This window comes from Chrysemys picta, chromosome 9 (genome assembly GCF_011386835.1).
Source record: "Chrysemys picta bellii isolate R12L10 chromosome 9, ASM1138683v2, whole genome shotgun sequence".
Lineage (NCBI taxonomy): Eukaryota > Metazoa > Chordata > Testudines > Emydidae > Chrysemys > Chrysemys picta.
Genome location: NC_088799.1, coordinates 7,005,372 through 7,026,331, shown reverse-complemented (window position 1 = coordinate 7,026,331; position 20,960 = coordinate 7,005,372). Strand labels below are relative to the sequence as shown.

At 61.8% G+C, this 20,960-nt stretch overlaps 1 protein-coding gene across 3 annotated transcripts; it reads right to left on the bottom strand.

Moving 5' to 3' along the window:
- Positions 1 to 214: 214 nt before the first annotated feature.
- Positions 215 to 16,110, bottom strand: CHRNG (cholinergic receptor nicotinic gamma subunit). 3 transcript variants are annotated; one of them, XM_042843930.2, is made up of 12 exons: positions 15,898 to 16,110; positions 13,072 to 13,191; positions 12,004 to 12,048; positions 11,414 to 11,523; positions 10,646 to 10,801; positions 9,298 to 9,395; positions 5,899 to 6,102; positions 5,243 to 5,357; positions 4,237 to 4,351; positions 3,220 to 3,427; positions 2,326 to 2,459; positions 215 to 883 (listed from the first exon to the last, which is right to left on the bottom strand). In XM_042843930.2, the coding sequence occupies exons 1-12, from the start codon at positions 16,081 to 16,083 to the stop codon at positions 719 to 721; spliced, it is 1,656 nt and encodes a 551-aa protein (XP_042699864.2). In that variant the 5' UTR covers positions 16,084 to 16,110; the 3' UTR covers positions 215 to 718. The 3 variants fall into 3 exon arrangements, with proteins under 3 accessions (XP_042699864.2, XP_005292657.3, XP_042699863.2); XM_005292600.5 differs by having other exon boundaries at positions 13,072 to 13,211; positions 15,898 to 16,082; XM_042843929.2 differs by lacking the exon at positions 15,898 to 16,110 and adding an exon at positions 14,668 to 14,731 and having other exon boundaries at positions 13,072 to 13,211.
- Positions 16,111 to 20,960: the final 4,850 nt, after the last annotated feature.

Here is a 20,960-nt window from a genome sequence, read left to right as displayed (position 1 = left end):
CTGAGGTACTACAGAAGCTGTTTTGGTAAATCCAAGTATTGGAATATCCACCAGCGTTTGGGGTTGGTTTGCCCCGTTCTGTTTGCAGTTCACCTTAATTGAGTGACCTCAGCTGGCTCCCACGGGCAGCACGGTCATACCCCTCCCCACTTGCTCCCCACCCCCAGCGCCCCCCTGGCCTTTCCCTGCTGCCAGCAAAGAAGTCCAGCAGCCGTTTGGAAATGCGGTCGTATTTACTCCGACGCCTGGCTCACATGAAACACACGCGGCTGCCCGAGATCTCCCGCCAAACCCATGCGAGCCTGCCCCACTCCCCTTGCTGGGCCGTCGCCACGTAGCTCCCCAGGGGGCAGACAGGCTCCTTGTCCCTTGGGGTGCCAGAGCTGCCAGCTACAGTGTTTGGGGGGGCCCAGATTCAGCCAGCGCCCTTCAGCTCACTTGCCCCTTACATGTAAACGAGGCAAGCAAGAGGCGCAGCTGGGCACAGCGCAGGCACGGAGGGCTCCGGACTCTCTGGTTTGGCTGCCATCTCTCCCCGTGGTCCGGGTCATTTCCGTCTGCGGCTTCCACAAGCAGCCCCGGCTGAAGGATCCAGCCGCAGGCTCCGCCCTGCAGCAGCTCTGTGAGCCCCGCCTGGGACACGGTGCCTTCGGGCATGGAGCCCATGGGGGGAGACTCTTGTGCAGACGTCCTGGGCTCGCCCACCCCAAGCGGGTTGCTACGGCAGGTAGCGCTTGGGGTCCCCAGGAAAGGGCGCTGCTGGCGCCTGGTTGAAATGGGCCATCAGGAAGATGCTGACCGTCCCCAGGATGAAGAGCGAGGCCATGACCAAGAAGCAGACGCGGTCGATGACTCTCCCCACCAGGATCCACTCCTCGTTCTCCTGCGGGGGAGAAAGAGACACATGCTCACGGCCAAACCTGCGGCGGGCTCCCGCTGTCGCTGGGCCCATGTCCCCTGGGGCCTTTGGGCTTCGGACCACGCGCAGCCACCACTGAACTCAATCAAAACCGCGCTCGCTTCCCCTGTGGCTAAACACGGCCCCTTCTCTCCTTCCCCTGCCCCCATCCCATTTCCCTTTCCAGCTTGGTCTCTGACCTGCTTCTCCATACGCGAGTCCCTGCGAATTGGACCCCTCTGTCCCCACTGCCCTGGGTCCCCCTCTGACCTGAGCCCCCTGTGACGTTATTGACACAAACTGGGACCGTATCCATCAATTTTGCAACCAAGGTCCTGCAGTGGCACCAAATATTGGATAAAGGTTGTCATATGAGGTGTCTATGGAAAGATTATGATTTGCTAATTATGATTATGCTATCTCTGTGTGTGTATCATTTTTGTAGCTGAAGTTATAAATATTGGCTATGTACTTGTATCTCAATGTGTTTTGATTCTAAGTAGCCCAGTGAAGCATTTGGTCAGCTTCTTGAGAAAGGAATTTGCAAGTTAAGTGCCCAGTCAAGAAATACTTAACTGACAATAGGACTTGGGAGACTCCAATCCACATAAGAAGTCTTCCTGGGGACATTCAAGTTAGCATGTGAGCAATGGCTGCTACCTGTAAAGAACTGAGTCATGCATGGACATGTGACTTGCCCATGTGACTCCAGGCTCCATCTTGCTGCTGTGATCTTCCACAGGGCAAAGGATATAAAAGGCCCTAAAAACTCCTCCATTTTGTCTTCAGTCCTGCTTGTGACCTCTGGAGGAACCTTGCTACAAACTGAAGCTCTGAACAAAGGACTAAATGACCCATCCCAGCTGTGGATGTACTTCAGAGACTTGATTTGAACCTGCAGTTTATTCCATCACTGCTACAAGCCTGAACCAAGAACTTTGACATTACTGTATGTAAGTGATTCCATTTAACCACTTCTAGCTCTCATCTATATATTTTTCCTTTCATGAATAAACCTTTAGATTTTAGATTCTAAAGAATTGGCAACAGCATGATTTGTAGGTAAGATCTAATTTGTATATTGACCTGGGTCTGGGGCTTGGTCCTTTGGGATCGAGAGAACCTTTTTTCTTTTACTGGGGTATTGGTTTTCGTCCCCAGAATGAGTGGCAGTGGTGGTGATACTGGGAAACTGGAGTGTCTAAGGGAATTGCTTGTGTGACTTGTGGTTAGCCAGTGGGGTAAAACCAAAGTCTTCTCCGGTTGGCTGGTTTGGTTTGCCTTGGTGTGCAAAGGAACCCCAGCCTTGGGGTGTCACTGCCCTGCTCCAAGCAATTTGTCCTGAATTGACTCTCTCAGTTGGGTCCCGCCAGAACCAGCCTCGTTACACCCCCTCTCGGTTAACGCTCTGCAGCGGCAGCACTCACATTGTCGAAGTCGTTCTGCTCCCGCAGCGTCTTGGCAATGTGGTTGCAGGCGTCCACGCAGGCCCGGATCTCGGGACCAGCCTGCACCAAGCTGTGACAGAGATCCTGGGTGCACCCGTTTTCCAGGCCTCTCCCTAGAGACGAGGAAGAGGAGGAGAGGGGATAGCACCAGGCACCAGAAAGCCTCCACCAACTGTCTCTATTACCCTCCCAGCATCTCAAAGGCACCTGGCCCTTTGCAAAGCACCGGCCGGCCAGGCCCCAGCTCTGCAGAGCAGGTCGAACGGCGCACAGTGAATTCAAGACTAGCTTCGTGCACCGAAGCCTGGTGCATTCGTGGCTGCTCTGGAGCATTTCACATGGTTTAGCACCAGGGATGCCACGGCCGGCCGGCGTTGCTGGTGGTTCTCCTGTTTTTCAGCGCGGCTGGGCATCCAATCAGGGAGCCGAAGCACCGTCATGTGAGTCGGGTGCCCGGTCGCACACCTCGCGGGAGGGAAGAGCTGACGCCTGAATTTTGTTGGCGTCAATTCTCCCAGACGGGACGGTCTATGCGAGGGGTGGGCTGGTGCCGCTTGCCTCGCCCCGCTCGCCGCCCGCTGGCGGGCACAGGGATGGGTTTGCATCAGGACCAGATGCCGGAGCAATGGGGGCTATTAACGCTCCTCTCCTCCACAGTCTGGCTCCTGGTATTTGGTGTCCATGATGACACCCTCACCCCGGTACCGTTCCCCTGTCAGCACCCCCCTCACACCTCATTCCAGCCTTGGGGGGCTGCTCTTAGGGGGTGGATTTGCTGCCGGTGCAAGGCCCAGGGGGTCATGGTCTGTGGGGTGGGGGCCTCAGGCTGCCCCGCCATGAGGTTCTCCCCAGCCCTGTGGAGCCGTCACTCACCGATCTTTTCCAGGACAGCCTTCATCAGCCCGGCCCTCTCCTTCTGCTTCTCAAAGATCAGCTCGGTCCGGGCCTTCCACAGCATGTACTCGTCAGCCTTCACCATCAGCCCCAGAGAGCTGCGGCGCCGTGCCAGCAGCGGGCCGGGGGCCATGTCGCTGCGGCGCATGTGCATCCCCAGGAAGTGGGGCAGCCGCCGCAGGCAGATCTGGGGACGGAGCGAGGAGCCGGTGCCGTCATGCTCGGGGCAGAGTGGGGGAGCCGGCGCCGTCACGCTCGGTGGGAGGGGGCCATGGGGAGCCGGCACCATCACGCTTGGGGGGACCAGGCGAGCTGGTGCCATCATGCTTGGCACAGGGGGGGTCCTGTCTGCTGGGGGGCTCATGGAGCCTGAGTCTGGCCCCGGGTCTGTTCCATCGGGCGCAGCGCAGTTTCCCCTGCCCGATGCCGGCGGGAGTGGAAGCAGCGTGGGCTCCATCTCCCCATCTCTGCCGAGTGGGAGCTGCCAGAGGGGTGCTAATGCCCAGCGGTTGCTAATGCCTTGGCAGTTGGGGACCCGATTCCGGTCCTGCCCCCTGTGCCCTCCTTTGGGGCTGTGCAAAGCGGTGTGGAGACACGGTCGGATCCGGGCGGTGAGCCCGCGGCTGTGGTGCTGCCAGGGTAACGAGACACCTGGGTCAGGAGGAGCGTGCCCCACATGCCATGGGTCCAGCCATCTGGCTATTCTCTGGGGCTCTCGACCCTGGGAAATGACTTGATGGCTCAGTGCACTTGCCTTTGCTCTCTGACCTTCCCCCCACCCCATCAAAATCAGCGGGAGCTGCATTTTCTTGAGGCAGCGAAGGGCACGGGAGGGAGCAGGCAGCTACCCCAGCCCCGCAGCACGGGCAGCATCTGCTCCCCGGAGCTGGCACAGGGAGAGTCGGCTCTGGGAGGAGCAGGAGGCCGATCACACGTGCGTTAAGCGGGTCTCATCCCAGCCCGTGCGGGAGCGCGCGCCGGCCCCGCCCGACCTACCTGCCGCACTTTCTGCGACATGGCGTGCGTGTTGGGTGTCCTCAGCGAGACGTTCAGCACGATGACGGCGTTCGCCACGATCACCACCGTCACCACCAGGAGAAAGGTCAGGTACCTGGAGGAGAGAAGGGGCCTTCGTTGCTGGTCGCCAGGCCTGCTGCCCCCAGCCCCACTTCACTAGCCCCGTCACAGGCCACGTGGCATCTGCCAGCTCTTGGTGCGGTGCCCTAGCAGCAGGCATAGGGCAAAGCCGAGGGCCGGCTGGGATCTGGGAACGGGAACCACCTGGATCTCTTGCTCCACAGCCCATATGTACATAGGAGACAAAGGGAGCCCAGACCACAACTTCCCAATGGTCCATCTAATCCACCTAGCAGCAGACATCTCTGAAAATGCCCCTGGCTGTGCAGGACTGCTGCATGGCGGGATCTCCTGCCGAACTCCCAGCTGCGGGCTCACTTTCTGTTCAAACTGTGAAGGATGGTGCTTCTAGCTCCATCCTAGCCCCCGGAGCACACTCTCGAGTCTGGCCATGCCGTTTGCCTCTGCACCCTCCTGCAGCGGTGAGTTCCACAGATGAACCCTAGGCTGTGCAGCAAGGCATGTCCTGTGGGCCACTAGGAAGTTCTGTTAATTAAGTCCCCTATCCCCACCTACGATGGTTCTCATTCTCTGGCCCTGCCCTTTGTTCAGAGCTTCAGTTTGCAGCAAGGTTCCTCCAGAGGTCACAAGCAGGATTGAAGACAAAATGGAGGAGTTTTTAGGGCCTTTTATATCCTCTGCCCTGTGGAAGATCACAGCAGCAAGATGGAGCCTGGAGTCACATGGGCAAGGTTTGAGTTACCAGTCCCCTATCCCCACCTACGATGGTTCTCATTCTCTGGCCCTGCCCATTCCCGTTGTGTCCCTTGGAGCAGGGACTCCAATAGTCTCAGCTGGGATTGGAGGGGGTGAGGAGCCCAGTGGGTTTGGGAGCTCGCCTGGGGCCCCAGGGAGCATCACTTACTTGCCAATGAGCGGCATGGCGTCAGAGGTCTCGGGCACCTTCTGTGCGATCAGAAAGAGGAAGACTGTCTGGGCCAGGAGGACGTTTATGGAGACTGTGCACTTCTGGCCGCCCGCTGTCGGGATGCAGAAAGCAAGAGATTAGCCCGTGTCTGCACCGAGACCCCCCAAGCGCCGGAGCCCTCTGGGAAGGGCTTTGCTCTTCTCCCACACACCGGAGCCCGCCAGGAGACTGCCTCCCTAGTGGTTAGAGCAGAGGGCTGGGAGCCAGGTGTGGGAAAGAATTCTCTGCCGTTCCAGCCCGATATGTGCGAGCGAGCCATATGCTCCCAGAGACTCAGGGGGAGCTGGCCAACGCTCAGGAATGGGGGCCGGGCGGTGCCGAGGGGCCAGAAATGGGACATAACTGGGCAGGGGCGGGGGAGAGGAGCCAATCTTCTTCACGTTTCAGCCCATTTCGGTTCAGATAACCGGGCCGTGAGGGTGACCCCCCAGTGGCCTGTCACACTCGCGTGGGCATCGGACTGGGTCTGTCCCCTTCAGCTGCTGCTGCCCCCTTCCCACTCCGGGAGGCGTGGATTGTCCCCGTGCCAATGCCAGAGGCTCGAGCCGTGGCGGTGGCGGGTGGTACCGAACTCGGGCTGGCCCAGGCTCTACCTTTGGCCGGCAGGAAATACACCACCACGGCCACGGAGGAGATGAGCACGCAGGGCACTATGATGTTGATGACGTAGAAGAGCGGTTTCCTCTGGATGATCAGGTAGAAGACGACCTGCTGGTAACCCAAGTCGTCCGGGGTGAAGCGCTCGGCGTTCACGATCTTCTTGGCTGGCCGGTGCTTGATCGCCCACTCCCCGTTCTCTGCGGGGAAGACGACACCACGTGGCTATGGAAACCACCCAGGCCCAGCCTCCCGGGGAGCCCACTTTGGGCCCCGACTCCCCTTAGGAGCAGCATGAGCCCCCCCTGGGGGAACAGGAGCTCGTCCAGCGACCCCTGCTGGCGGATACCCGGAACTGCCTCTTGCCCATATTAGAGCTGCGTGGGGGGGGCGTTGCTTTTATCTGGGGCCTTCAGGGGCAGGGGGATGGATGGGAAGGGGAATCCCGCTCGCTGGGACGGGGCCCTGGGTGCGGGCGGAACATCACCAACCTGCCCATTCTCCCCAGGCGGTTGTGCGCGTCTTTGGAAACAGCAGGGGTGGGCGGGCCGAGGTCTGGGCTGCGAGTCCGTTCCTGTTTGCCGCCTCTCTGCATGCCGCCCAGGCCCGACGGCGTGAATGACAGGCCCAGCTGAGCAACTATTGACAGCAACGGGGAGCCCATTCACCCTGTCCCCGCTGCCGCCACGTCTCTAGGGGGACAGAGGGAGCCCGAGACAATGCTCCCTAGAGACGGGGGGGAGAGAAACCCTTTGCTGGGGGCTTCCCACCGGGGGACAGCTAAAGATACAGGGACAGGGGCTGGGAGAAGATTTACAACAGTGCCCGGGAGCCCTGCTATGTTCTCTGTCACGGCGGGACATACACAGTCACCAGCTTAATGCACCCTGCTTTGCAGGGGCTGGCTCCCAGGGGCCCGATCCTGCTTGGGGGCTAAGCGTCGCCAGCCCTCTGGAGCCTCGTCGGTGCAGGGGGGTTGGATGGAGACTCAGTCGCTCTCCCACCTGACTCCCAGCCGCCGGGGGAAGCGGCGTGTGACGCCTTACTCAGGCTTGTTGGTTTCCTGTCGGCTGCAGGAGCGATAGATTTCATTTTTTTACCAATCTAGATATCTGGCTCGGCCCGGTAATGAAAGAATAAATCTCGCCGCCCAAAAAGCATTTTGTTCCTCCAAGATGCAATTAAAAGGTGATGGAAAACATCCCTGTCTGTCCGTGACAGCTTCATTCCCCGCGTCAATCCGCTCCCGGTCCCGGTTAGAAAAGCTCTCTCGGAGTGTGACTATTGACTTACGTACCTGTGTCATGGTGGCAGCTGCTAAGAACCCGCTGTGCGGGGGATACCTGCTGGGCATGGGACAGCAACTCCTGCTCCAAAGCCTGGCTACAAAACCTGAACAGGAAACCTGCTCCAGCCAATAGGGAAGGACCTCGGACAGTGCTCAGGGCCCCAGTGCACCTCGGGTGGCTCTGCTCTCTGGGATTTGGGTGATGGTGTTGCCCACACCCTGAACAACTTTCCTGAGCTGCGTTACCCGAACCGGATTCAAGCGGCAATGTCCTGCTCTCAGAAGTGACAGCATGAGAGCTCCCTGTGCGCCCTCCCTGCCTCGTTCATGGCACTGCTGCCAATGTCTGTACCAAGGGGGCCGGCGGACAACAGCCTCCGTCAGCCCCCACCCCTGGGGCAGCCCCAGGGCAGGTCCATCCCGGGCACGGAATGAGGCCGGGGCCCTGTGGAAACAGGACGTGCCCAGGGAATTAACGGCTGTTGCCAGGCAGACCCGTGAGAAGGCTGAATTCAGGTTGCCCAGGAGCCCTTCGTTGTGGCCTTTCCTAAGCTTTGGGCACTTGCCGGCGTAACCTCGGCCGTGTTCTTTTAACGGAGGGTTTGGGGGGGCGTTTCCTAGGGCATTGAAAAAGCAAACAGGAAATCCACAGGGTCGCGGATGTCCCCAGCCGCCACCACTGGCCCTTGAGCTAAGAGAATAACGGAGAGCGTCTTCCAGGTGGACCGGCCTCTGCCAGGAGCTTTCACAGGCAGTAGAGGAGTGAGATTCGGGGATCGGGGGCTTCGTTCTAGGCTCTGGAGGGAAGTGTGCTCCAGTGGACTCTTCTGTCTGGTCTCCCCAGACTTCAGCCCTTCCCCTCCCACCTGGGCTTGGCCCAGTCCTGACTCCTCCCCATCCCTCAGCCCAGCCTCCTTGCTCAGCCAGACTTCCTCCCCCTTCCAAGCTCATCATCTGAGTCCCAATCTCCCCCAGCGCACCCCGTCTCTCCTCCCCACACGCAGGCCTCGTCTCCTTGCCCAGCCAGTCCCAGCCTCCCCTTGCCCCCAGCCCCAGTCTCCTTGCCCAGCCAGTCCCAATTTCTCCCCACTTGTCCCCGTCTCACTAGCCTGTTTCCCCCAGGTTGCTCCTTCCCCTGCCCCCACCTCCCCCCATCCGGCTTTTGCCCCCTCAGCATTTGAATCCGATGGTTTCCCCCTCCACGCTGCCGGGGCATTCGCAGCGGGATGGGCTCCCTGCTCTAAGCGCCCGTGCCCAGCCCCATCCCAGCCGGAAGCAAAGTCCGGTGTCGCCCCACAGTGCAACACGCTCAGTGGGGATGGCCCGGGCACTGGGAGGGGACAGAGCATGCTCAGTGAGCACAGACTCATTGGAGATTTTAGCTGCTAGTCTCTACTGAGCAGGTGCCAACTGCGATTTTTCAGAGGCTTATACCGTAGCCAGGTTTGGGTGCATTTTCACCAGGATGGCAAAAGGTACATCCCTGCCACAAACACCTTCCCCCCAACCCCCCCGCCCCGTGCCCTGTTCCGAATCCCTGCCCCAAAGCGTGGGGGCACCACAGCTGTTCAAGGGAAAGGTCCCCAGAATTTTTTAATATGGGCAAAACAAGATATTTTTCCTCGGTCTTGGACCCAGCTGAACCGCTTCAGCTGATATTTTCCCAAACAATTCAGCCCGAGGCAGACGCCCGGTGTGGAGACTTTCAGCCGAATGGTTAAAGTTTGGCAAAGATTTTAAGCAACTGGCAATGAGCTCTCATAATGGGAAGGGTCAGGAAACGTTAATACCAGGCCATGCTCCCAGTCCCGCCTATTAGTCAGTTCAACGTCAGTTTCTTTACAAATGCCTCCATCCCACACTGGATGGGCTGGAGGGACCGGTTGGGTGGCTGGGATCCTGCTGCGCTTTGCTACGTGTCTGGGCCACGCTGAGCCACCCTGCCAGCCACTGTCTCCTCCTGACTAGTGCTGGCACCACCCTTTCTGGCACTGGCATTTCCTCCTGTTGCCAACAGCTGGAAGATTTCCAGAGACACAACTGGTAGGCTTGCCCCACTGGGCCAGGGAAGACCCCTGGGGCAGAGATGGAGGAAGCAGGTCGTTACCTGTGAAAGCTTCGGGGTCGATGACGATCCACTCAATGGTCTGCCCATCTTCCTCCGTTAGCAGCAGGTTAATTTCATTGGCGCTGTAGGTCTGGGACCTGTGTGGCAGGGGTGGGGGGAGGCTGTGTGTGGCTGAGCCTGGCTGTCTAAAGGACACGCTCAGACAAACAGAAATGCTGAGATCCAACCCTAAGCGGGATCCTGGGATCGGCACCACAGCCAGACTTCCGCAGGGCCGCGGAATTGGCTTTCCCTTCCTTTGAAACGAGGCAGCGTCTGGGCTGCTACGTCCTACGGCTCCGGCACCTCCCCAGCTTGGGGTCAAGCCCAGCTCTGACTCAGACCCATCCCACATAGCACCGCTGCGGCCTTGCCTGGATCCAGGCAGCCGACAGGGGCGGGGGCACACATGGGGGAAGAGTTTTCATGTAGGCCCCAATCCTGCAATCCAACCCACCCGGCTGGTCGCTCGCCTGGTGCGGGGCCTCCCCGAGTCTGACTTCAGGGGCAGGACGTGGGGTGTTAGCTTTCCGGGCCAGGGACTCCGTCTGTCTCTGCAGTACGGGGCATCAGGCACATCACTGGGGCCAGGTCCCATCTTGATAAACGGGAGCTGGCTTTTATCGTCCAAGGCCTTTCAGCGACGCGCGGGGTGAGCTCCCTTCCTGCTATCGATCGGCACTGGCCGACGCTGGGGGAGGGGACCCTGCGTCACTAACTTGGATGCACTCAGAATTTAATAACCGCTGCAGAAATTCGATCCAGTCACACGTTGTAGCCATGGACTGATCGGACAGGAACAGTCAGACGAGCCGCCAGGGGCCCGATCCTGCACCCCCACCAACAACAACACCCATCTGGGTCCATCGGATCGGGGCCCGTACGATGGGAGAATTTGTGGGGAGCGGGAGGAAGAGTTGATCACAGACATTTCACTCTCCCTGGGCTAGCTCGGTCTGTCGTGGGAGGGGACGGAGACGTCTGATAAAGCACACACAGGGCCCTCTTGGGCTCAGGGCAATGGGCTAGAACAGGGCCCTGGGTTTCTTCGGTTTGCGTGCCTTCGTTGCTAGCTCAGTGACCTACAGGGCTCATGCCATGGTAACCGGCCTGACGGCTGCCGCGGAGCTGAGCGCAACCAGCCTCTGGCTAAGGCGGAGGGAGGTGCAGAGGGTCACAGCTGTGCGTGATCTCATGGGTCCTTAGCTGGTGATCTGGGCAAGCTGCCGCCTGACGGGGGCATGATAGCCGCCTGCCCAGCAGGAAAGCTGCGTACGCGCCCCGGGCTCTGCCCCCTGCCCTCCCATCTGGGGGGCAGCCCAGTCCCTTCCCGAGCCGCCGCACTCACTGGAACACCATGGAGCAGTTCTGCCAGTCGAAGGGGAAGTAGGTGACAAAGATGGCGCAGGAGGTGCGGTAGATGGCGGGGGGCATCCACAGGAGGCAGCCATTGGATTCCAGCAGCGTGTTGCAGTACAGGGTGATCTCAAACACCCCGTCGATGCTGCGGGCAGGAGAGGGGCAGGTCAGGCCAGCCGGGCGCTCCCTCCCGCCCTGCCCGGAGCTCATGCTGTGGGCTGGCCACTGCCCACGGGGCTGGAACTGTCCCCGGGCCACAGAGAAGCCCCCAGCAAGGCAGAGGCGACCCCCAAATGCCCCCGAACACCCAGCCCGTACCCGACTATGGGCTCCAAACCCCCGAGAGCATCCTACCAGCTGTGGGACAGTACGTGATTGGCGGGGAAGGGCGCATCACCACTGCCCTCTGCTGGATGGAATTGGAACGGCTCATAGCTGGGATCACGCTGCTGCCTATTGGCTGCAACTCACAGGAGATAAAAGCCTACTACTGCTACCTCTAGTAGACACCTTCCCTTTAGCCCACCTGGTAGGGCCCTGTGCTGGTGGAGCAGAGCATGTGGAGTTCTGTCTGCAGTCCTGGATGCGTGAGAGTTAGCTGCTGACTGTGACGTCTCTGGGTGGGTAGCCACAAACCCGGCCCCTGCAGGGAATGGAGTGCCCTGGCAGAGGGAGGTCTGGACAAGGTTAGTTTCTACTGCTGGGGTCCTCACCAGCTTCCCGCTGCCCCCCTGCCCTGGGCCCTGCAGCTGCTCACTTGTTCTCCAGGACGATGTCTGGCAGCCACACCTCGGTGGAGGGCACCCTCAGTATCTGGATGTTGTCGTATTCGTCAGGATCCCACTGCAGCCGATAATCGCACCATTTCTGGAATGGAGGGGAAGGGGCCGAGAAAAGCAGAGTCAGTCACTTGTCATAGAATGAACATCTCTGGCCACCCCGTGACCCCCCAGGACCCTGGGGCGTGGTCTGCAAGGAACCGGCATGCTCTGGCCACGGGCTGGGACCTGCTAGGGTTTCTCTGTGACTTGTTCTGGGAGCCGTGGCGGGGAGTGAACCCTCTGGCCATGCCGCTGATCTCAGTGCCAAAGTGGGGCCTGGCTATGGAACGAGCCCTGAGCAATCCTCTCTTTCCCGGCTCCAGATTGTGAGTCTTTGGCCCCAGCCACAGCTGCCTTCAGGCCAGGAGGGGGCTGCGACCTGCCCTAGCCCTTGGGCTGCGGGTGCATCGGTGCGCTGGGGTGTTGGAGGGCTGCTGGAGCTTAGCGGGAGGTGGGGGGCATTAGCTGATCTCTGCCTGCCGCATGCTGCCCAGCCTGTGGCTGGTGGCACCCCTGGGCACCTTACCATCTCAATCCAGATGTTGGTGGTGAGGGTCTCTTCCCGCTCGTTCTGGAACCCAGAAAGGAGAGAGGGATTGTGGGATTGCTGCCACGCCGCCCTGCCCTCTCCCGCCATGGCTGGGCGGCCCTGCGGCAGCTCCAGTGGGGCTGCACGGTGCATGCCAGCTGCTGGGTGCTCAGGCAACGCCCTTCTCATGGGGCTCCGGTGCATGGAGCCCTGAGGAATTACCTCCTAGGGTGCAGCAGCATGTGGGGTGTCCCAGGGGTGCCCTGAGCAGGGCAGCGTCCCATGATCCCAGCCCCCGCAGGGGAAGCCAGCAGCAGCCACAGAGCCACTGAGGCATGGCCAGGCCTTGCCCTCACTGCAACTGTGTTGCTGCTAGGAAACCTTGTCTCTAGTGCATTCACTGCCCCGTGCCCTCCTCCGCATCCCCCCAGCCCCGTCACTACCCAGTGCCCCCATCCGGCACGCCCCAGCTCCATCACCACCCCATGCCCACCTCCGCAATCTCCCTCTTCCTTCCCCCCCACCCCTGGCACAGTGATTCTCCTCAGGGACCGTTACCAAGGGCGGTTCGGACAGAGTGTCCTGCAGCCAGTCCCATGGGCATCTGCCCTGGCACGGACTCCCCATTGTGATGGCAGGGGTAGTGTGAGGGATGCCCAGACCGGACTGGCTGTCCCTGGTCAGGGCTGGGTGCTGGGTGCTTTTGGGAGGAGAGGCGGCAGGGATGTTCCTGGCATCAGTGCCTCTTGCCTCTGTTATTCCCTGTCCTGGGCAGTGCACTCAGGTCTCTGTCCCCCAGGCCAGGCCTAACAGGGGGAGCAGCCATCTCTGCCCCGCCCCACCCCTGGGAGAAGCAGCCCCCTCCCAGTTTGGGGGCAGGGGCTGGGAGCAGTCTGAGCTGCTCAAGGAGAAAGGCAGGAAAGGGCCGAGCTCAGCGGCAGGGGTGAAGCCACCTGCCTTTTAACCCTCTCCTGCCTGGCGATGCACCGCGCCCCCCCGCCCCAGTGTCGCTTGGTAGCCGGCTGGAGGGGACTGGCAAGGAACGAGGGGCGGGGCTCTGCTTACCAGGGAGATGAGATTGGTGAGGGTCAGCTTCAGCGTGACGTTAATGATGTCGCCCTCCCCCTGGGCCGGGCGCAGGTTGCGGTTGTAGTTGGTCATCAGGGCATCGAGCAGCTTCTCCTCCTGGTTCCGGCACAGCACGGCTGAAAGTAGGGCACAGCCAGGCCCTGAGGGAAGCAGGCACCATGCCATCCCCACCCAGCGGCCGTGCCAAGGCCGAGCACCCATCCGGATGGTGCCAGGTGCCTGCCCTGGCGATCAGAGGGCACAGGGTGGGTCCAGCATGGGCAGCAGCAAGGCAAGCTTCCCCTAGAGCGCTCCACCAGCCTACCCCAGCCTCGCTCCTTTGAGAGGGCGCTCGGTGTCTGGGCCCTCTCCAGTGAGACCCAAAGTGGGCAGCTGCATTGTCAGTGCCCACGGGGCTACCTGGCTTTGTGCTGTGTGCCAGGACCCGTCAAATGGGTTTCCCACGGGATGGGGGCACCACACAGTTGCTAAATTGGAGCCACTTCCAGCCTCCACTCACCTGCACGGGGTTTGAACTGACCCCAGGCAAAAGTGTAACAAGCCGCTGGAGCGGGCGATGGGACCGCTGGAGGGTTGGCCACGCAGAGGATAAAAGCCTACTCTTGCTGCATAGTAATGGAGTGACTTCTTGAACACGAGAGGCAGAGCTCTATCAGGGGGTCAGGCTGGTTAAACACTGGACTAAACTGCCTAGGGAGGTTGTGGAATCTCCATCTCTGGAGATATTTAAGAGTAGGTTAGATAAATGTCTATCCGGGATGGTCTAGACAGTATTTGGTCCTGCCATGAGGGCAGGGGACTGGACTCGATGACCTCTCGAGGTCCCTTCCAATCCTAGAATCTATGAATCTATGCTTCAGAGCCAAAGGGCCCGGGATCAGACCCTGCCAATGCCCTGCAGGCAGGGCCGATGTGGGCGGGGGGGGGGGAAGCTGGTACAAATTACCAGGGCCTGGTGGTCTGGAAGGGGGCCCGGCTTCCCTGGCTTCCCCCCCCCGACGTCTCGTCGACCCTGTTTAGCTGGTCTGCCCTTGCTGGGGTATCCAAAAAAATTACGGAAGGGGGCCTGGGACCCGGCTTCCCCGCCCCCACCCCCACCCCCATCAGCCCTGTTTAGCCAGTCCACCCTTGCTGGGGGGCCCGAAAAAAATTTTTCACCAGGGCCCGAACCTGCTCTCGGCGGGCCTGCCTGCAGGGGGCTGCCCAGGGCTCGAAGCCTGAGGATGCCGTGAGGAATAGCAGTATCCCATTTCTCTCTGGTGTGAGGGCCGCAGGTGTCCCCCTCTCCAATCTTTATGAGCCGGCCCCGACTCTGGGCCCCCAGAAGGAGTAAACGTGGCTTGAACTCACCAGGCAACGTGTGTTGAACCCAGCTTAACCGTGGTCTAACAATGGGGTCCTGCACCCTGTGAGCTCTGGCCTGGGATCAATCCCCCTCGGCTGCCCAGATGGTTAGCTCATTAGCAGGGGCTTTACAAATCCCCTGCATTATTAAATTATTAATGGCCAGACCGGCCAAGCGCGTCTGAATGAAATGCCTCTGGGGAGAAGCGCAACGTGCTAACGAATTACCTTCATTAGCAAAACTGCTGCTGCTGCTTCCTGGAAAGCGACGGGACTCGGAGAGCGTGTTGGGGGTTAGCGCTGGCAACTGGCCAGCAGCACTGTGTGCGGATGGGTGTGTCCCACACTCGCGGGTGGGGGTCTGCGTGTGCCCCGCACACGCGTGTGCCCGTGTCTCTGGCTTCTCTGGGCTCGAAGCCCCTGCTAACAGGCATAGGCAGCAGCTGGCCCCACTGTGTCTGCCAAGAATTGTTTTGTGGCCTCCGTCGTTCACGCTCTCAAAGCGGAAGGAGCCCAGTTCAGTCCCCCCCCCCTTTGTCCCAGGTATGAAATGGACGAGGGTGGGTGCCCCATGATCGACTGGCAGCGTGAAGCGGACGAGGGTGGGTGCCCCATGACCGACTGGCAGCGTGAAATGGACGAGGGTCAGTGCCCCACGGCTGGCAGCGTGAAATGGACGAGGGTGGGTGCCCCATGACCGACTGGCAGCGTGAAATGGACGAGGGTGGGTGCCCCATGACCGACTGGCAGCGTGAAGCGGACGAGGGTCGGTGCCCCACGGCTGGCAGCGTGAAATGGACGAGGGTGGGTGTCCCACGACCGACTGGCAGCGTGAAATGGACGAGGGTCGGTGCCCCACGGCTGGCAGCATGAAATGGATGAGGGTGGGTGCCCCGTGCAGGTGGAGCGGTGGGAGACAGTAGCAGCGTGACATCCCAGCGCAGTGAGCAGGGTTCTGGCGAGCATGTTACGGTGCAGGACCCCCCACAGCCGTTGAGGGCTGGGAGTGGGTACAGGGAGCTGGCGCTGCAGGGGCTGGGGTGAGGGCTGCTGATGCTCACAGCAGAGCCCGTGGCAGGCAGGGCGTGAAAGGGGCTGCTCTCCAGGCAGAGATACTGATATTGGGAGCCCCAGTCAGGAGCGGGGCCCCGCTGCGCTAGGTGCTGTACGCACACATAGTGACTAGGCCAGCCTGCCGGGGGCTGTGCAGAATGGCACATTGCCCTGCGCCAGCCAGCAGGACAAGCCCTGAAGGAAGAGATGGAGAGTGATCATAGCAAGAGAGGAGGCTGCTCCCCCCCCCCCCAGCCCTGGGATGGAGAGGAATGGGGGTGGTCTCCTGAGCTGCCCTGATTCCCTGCTGCTGAGTCCAGAACAGAGCCATCCGTGCTCACAGCCACCTCCCCAGCACCATACCCGGCTGCCCTTCGCCCCGTCCGCAGGCCGGGCACGGCTTACCTGTGAGGGAGCCGAGGGTCGCGAGCAGAGCCAGGCAGCGCATGGTGGTGGCAGCTTCCCTCCCGGCACGGCGGCGGCTGTGTGCTCGGCAAGCTCTGGAGGTTTATTTTGGGCCGTGGTTGGCCCCCCTGCACCCCTCCTCTCCCCGAGCGCGCCGTGCCTGCAGTCCAGCTGTCTGGCCAGCATTGTCAGCTGTTCCCAGCGGATGGCCAAATGCCTCTGAAACAACAATGGGGGAGGAAGCGACTCACCCTGGCAGCCACCTCCCGCGGGACACGCGGACCCCCCCCCCCCCGCCCCATGCTGAGTTGGCAATATCTGTATGAGCCACGTGTGTGCCTCAGTTTCCCTGTGTGCTCTGTGCTGCCGTGCCCTGCTGCGGCGTTTGACTCCTGTAGCTGCCTGGTTGGTGGCCAGACTCCTTAGCCTGGGCTGAACAGACCGGAGGAGGCAGAAGAGACAAAGGGAGCCAGGACATTAAGGCCAGCGTCGCCTGGGCACGTGAACACCGCATGGCTGGAGCCAGAGCCAGAGCGGCCCGGTGTGAACACACTGTTCTCAGTGTCTGGGCTGGGAAGAGAGGGACGCAGAGAAGCAGGGCCTGCCGGAGCCCAGCAGGATCTCTGTCTCCCGCTTGCCTTTCCCGCGCTGAGCTGCCGACTGCTGGAGACCGGATGCCAGCTGACTCAGAAGGGCTGCCCAGTGTCGCTGCAAATATTCCCTGACGCGCTGCTCCCTGTAGGGGTAAAGAGCCTCGGAACCGGCCTCCACCTCAGTCGGACCCGAAGGTCAAAGCTCAGAGCGGGGAACAGACGCTGCTGGAGCCTGAAGGCCCAAGTCCAGAGGTGTGGAGGCCGCGTGGAAAAGAGAAGCCCCTTGGGTGCTAAAGGGGATCTCCCAGGAGCCTGTATGTGCCTGGGGCATAGCCCAGACCCTGTGAATCCAGGACACTCCCTAGCCTGGAGCTGGGCCCCACACAGGATCAGGCCCCAGGCCACGGCTTGGGGACGGCTCCTCCCAGCCACGGTTCCACAGGGCCGGGTTATGTCTGAGGTGGGAAAGACGGCATGGGAGGTTGATGCTGCCCCATCAGGACCAGAGAGTCCAGGCAGTCCCCTGGGAGCCTCCCAGCCCAGAGCTTCTGGTTTGGTGGTTAGCGCTGGGGACCGGGACGCCAGAGACCTGGGTTTTCTTCCCACCTCTGCCATGGAGTTGTTGCGGGAGCTTGGGTGAATCACTCCCCCTCCCAGGGCCTGAGTTTCTCCAGCTCTGAACAGAGGATGAGCTTTCCCTCCTCCCCACCTTTAATGCCTGTCAAATGCTTTGAGATCCCCCACGTGAAGGTGCCAGAGGAAGGCAGTGTTGCCCTGTGGGGATACATGACCCCCTTAGCCCACAGCTCGGGTGCTACCGACCTTACCCAGTCTCTGCATGGCTTTGTCCCCGACTGAGGTCCCCTCCCTGGCTGGGTGTGGCACCTCTGCCCCCCTTTTCACTGGGGTGGGGGTCTCACACGCGCATGGTGTCATGGATTGATAGGGACTCAGCTAGGCCCTGGTCTCCGCATGCCAGCTCCCCCCCGATCTGCGGGCCACACGGCTCCCCAAGGCCTCAATGACTCTGACCCTTTGGGCTCCCGCGATCCCTGTTCCTCACCGAGAGAGGAGCCACGCAGGGACGCAGGGAAGCCCTTCCAACACGAGGAAGCTGAGAGAAAGTCCTTCGGTTAGCAAGGGAAAGTCCAGAGCGCTACGAGCGATGGCTTCCCCAGGCCCTGATCCTTGAGGGGCCATCTTCCCTCTCGCTGCTCCTGTCTATGCGTGGTCCCAGCAACAACCTTCCTTGGCCTCCTCGCTCGGCCTCCCCACGGTGCTGGAGGAAGCCGTCTGCTCTCGACTGCCCCGGTCGTTAATGTTCAGTCACCGGGGCTCTGGATCCGCCACTCGCACATGCTGGCTCTGTTCAGCTCTCGACAGCGCCGCCAAGGGGCCCCGTGACGTTCTGCCAGCCCTCGTTCCCATTCCGTGTGTGACGGTACCAAGCGCATAGGGAAACTGAGGCACACATCTGGCTCATAAAGCTATTACCGGAATGCCCACCTTCCTCACACCCGGCATCTGGGGCATGGAACCAGCTGCCATGGGGAAATCACGCCACGGCCTCACTCCCCTACCCCGCCCCTCCCACTGGGGGCATGCTAGCCACACAGGTTTCTGACACCGATGACCCACTGGCAGAGTGTGGGCCTGGGTAATGCCCCTGGCGCTCCCACTGCCTGGGCAGTGTGCAGCGGGGGGCGCTGGTTTCACGAGTGTCTTTAAGGGCTGCTGACTCTGCTGAGTGGCCCCCCAGGGTGGGTCCACTCAGCTTCCAAGCTGCTCGTGTCACGGTGGGCTCCCCATCCCCCACGGGCCAAACGCTGCCCTTGCCCTCCCGCCGCCCACGGAGAAGGTTGGCGTAGCCCAGGCCAGGGAAGGCTTCGGCCCGGCAGCTGGCTCTGCCTTGGCAGCTCAGTCGCTGCAGCGCCGGCCGGAGAAATGGATCGGGCCCTGCAGGTGACGTGGGGTCCGATCCCGGTTTCCCACCGCTCGGGGCACTCGACACCGCCTGGAGCCTTCGCCCAGTGTTGGATCCAGCAGCTGCGGGGTTAACTAGCTCTGGGCTGCACCAAGGCTGAGATGCAGCTTGCACCAGGTGAGAGGTTGCAACGGATGTTCTAGCCAGCACCTGTGTATTGGGCTGGGGCGAGGCCTCCTCACGCCCCCCGCAGTACGGGACCATGTCAGCCGGGAACAGGGCTAGGGGGAGACTCCTCTTCAGGGCTGGGCTGGCATCTCAGGGATGAGCCCCCAGCCCCAGCTGTCCTGTGACCAGCCTCTTCTGGGGGTCACATACCAGGCTTGCCTGAGTCCTTGGTATGGGCGACGTGAGCAGCATCAGCTGTCCTGAGACACGAGATTCCCAGCATTTCCCATCTGACACCCCCCACCCTGGCCGGCCTGCCCCCCCTTCACCTGCTGCTGCCTCACCCCCCAGCCTCCCTCCCCCACACTGTGCCCGCCCCGTTCACGTAGGGCCTGGCTCCCTCCCCCTGCACTGGTCCCCCTTCCCCAGCCACTGCCTGACCCTTGCCAGCCTTACTCCTGCTGTGCACTGGTCCCCCCTTCACCTAGGGCCTGCCCCCTCCCAGCCTCCCTGCCGCGCCCGGCACCCCCCCCCCCCCCCCCCGCTTCACACCTGACCCACTGGCCTCGCTCCCCTGCCCGCCATGGAGCCTGAGTTAACAATACCCATAGGCAGGTCCCGGCCTGGCTCAGCGGGCTCCCCGGCACTCCCCATGGCAGGACCTAGTGCCCCGTGTCTGCCCCACGCCAGTGGGCAAGTGAGGTCAGGGCTGGGCCTGACGCCGGGCTCTAGGGGGCCAAGGGGCTTCCACCAGCCAGGCCCAGGCTTGGTGCGCAGGGCCCTGGGGAGCGGGCACCGATCCCGCTGGCTTAGTGCTGGCGCCCCCAGGAGGGGCTCTGCTCAGGGTCCTTGAGAGGACGGTCAGGGGCTGTGGGAGGCTGGGCTTAGCCGGGCGCTGCTCAGGGCGGGGGGGCCCATCATTCTCCCTACCCCAGGGCGGCTGGGTGGCCTCTGTGTGGAATGAGTTTGTGGGTCTCAGCCCTGTGACTGGCAGGCGAGGGGCAATCAACGCTAACTGCCCCCCACCTGGGCAGTGTCAGCAAGGAGGCCATGGACTGACTGGGCCACAGAGGGCGGGGCAGGTTGGCAGGGGCTGCTGTGGGCAGCTGGCCCTGCTCCCTGGGGAGATCTCACGCTCCAGCACTGTCCGCATGGCACCTTCCACCCGTGCCATCTCCTCACAGGGCAGCTCGGGGCAGCCGTGCCCAGCACACTCCTGCCCCGCTGGGGTCATTGCTGTGATAACGAGACACCCCCCCAGTCCCATGGACTCCCCTTGTCCCCGGGCCGCTAGGTGCAGCGAAGGGAGGCCGGGTGAGCACCAAGGTCTGGCGTGCCCTGGGGGAAAGGCGTCGATGGGGGGGGGGACCGTTTCCCACTGGGCAGGGTGGGGCTATAGGGAACACATGGCATCAGCACCCGTGAGGCCAACCCGCTGGCTGGAACGACTCCCCATGCGGCACCAAGGGCCCTGCTGCCAGAGGTGCTGGGTTTGATCCCTACCTAGGATCCAGGGTCGATGTAGGTGCCATGGTGTCCCACACGTACCCGCAGACCCTGGCTGGGCTGCTACGCTCAGCTTGGGGCGCTCCCCAGCAGACAGAGGCCAGGGAAGGGTGAGACAAATGCTCGGGCTGATTTGCAAAGAAGGGCTCAGGTGTCCATTGTCTAGATCATCTGGGAAAGGCTGAGTGCCCAGGCGGAGGGCATGGGGACATGGCATGGAACGGATGGGTACAAAACCCAAGGAGGGAGAGGGAGGGCCGTGCCGGGGGATGGATCCAGCCGGCTGGCTATCATCCCCAGGGCAGGGCTGGGAGTGTTGTCACACCCCGACTGGACTGGGGGATGGATCTGGCTGGGAATTGTCCCCCGGAAGAGCCAAGGCTCCCTCACGTCTGAGGCAAGGGCTGGTAGCCCGGGGGCTTGGAACAGCCAATAATGGAACGTGTCCCTGAGACTGACCCTGCCCGTGATGAGCTAACCCAGGGGCTCTTGGCCTGTGGCCTGTAGCACTTGCTGGCTGGTCACATGGCACCAGCTTCACCTTCTTCCCAGCTGCTCAAAACCTTTCCCAAGCGAGCCGGGGAGGTTACACAGGTGTTATCCACCACCCAGCGGGAGGGGAGGGGAGACAGGGCCTAGCGCGGGGTGCTGGCCAATGGGAGGGGAGTGGACATGGGGCGACAGGGCCTAGCGCGGGGTGCTGGCCAGTGGGAGGGGAGTGGAGATGGGGCGACAGGGCCTAGCGCGGGGTGCTGGCCAGTGGGAAGGGAGGCCGGCCGGGGTGGGGGCCAGTGGAAGAGAAGGGGGAAGAGGGGAGACCGGCCCGGGCTTGGGACAGCGACTCCCTGCCATGCACTCCCTGCAGCTACTGG

Bases quoted from the DNA above. Each gene is read 5' to 3' on its own strand.
- CHRNG (XM_042843930.2), bottom strand. From the start codon at position 16,083: ATGCTGGCCAGACAGCTGGACTGCAGGCACGGCGCGCTCGGGGAGAGG. The intron at 13,192-15,897 runs GTAAGCCGTGCC...TGCCGGAACCAG, and splicing joins GACCCTCGGCTCCCTCACAG to GAGGAGAAGCTGCTCGATGC. The intron at 884-2,325 runs GTGAGTGCTGCC...TCTCCCCCGCAG, and splicing joins AGCAGAACGACTTCGACAAT to GAGAACGAGGAGTGGATCCT.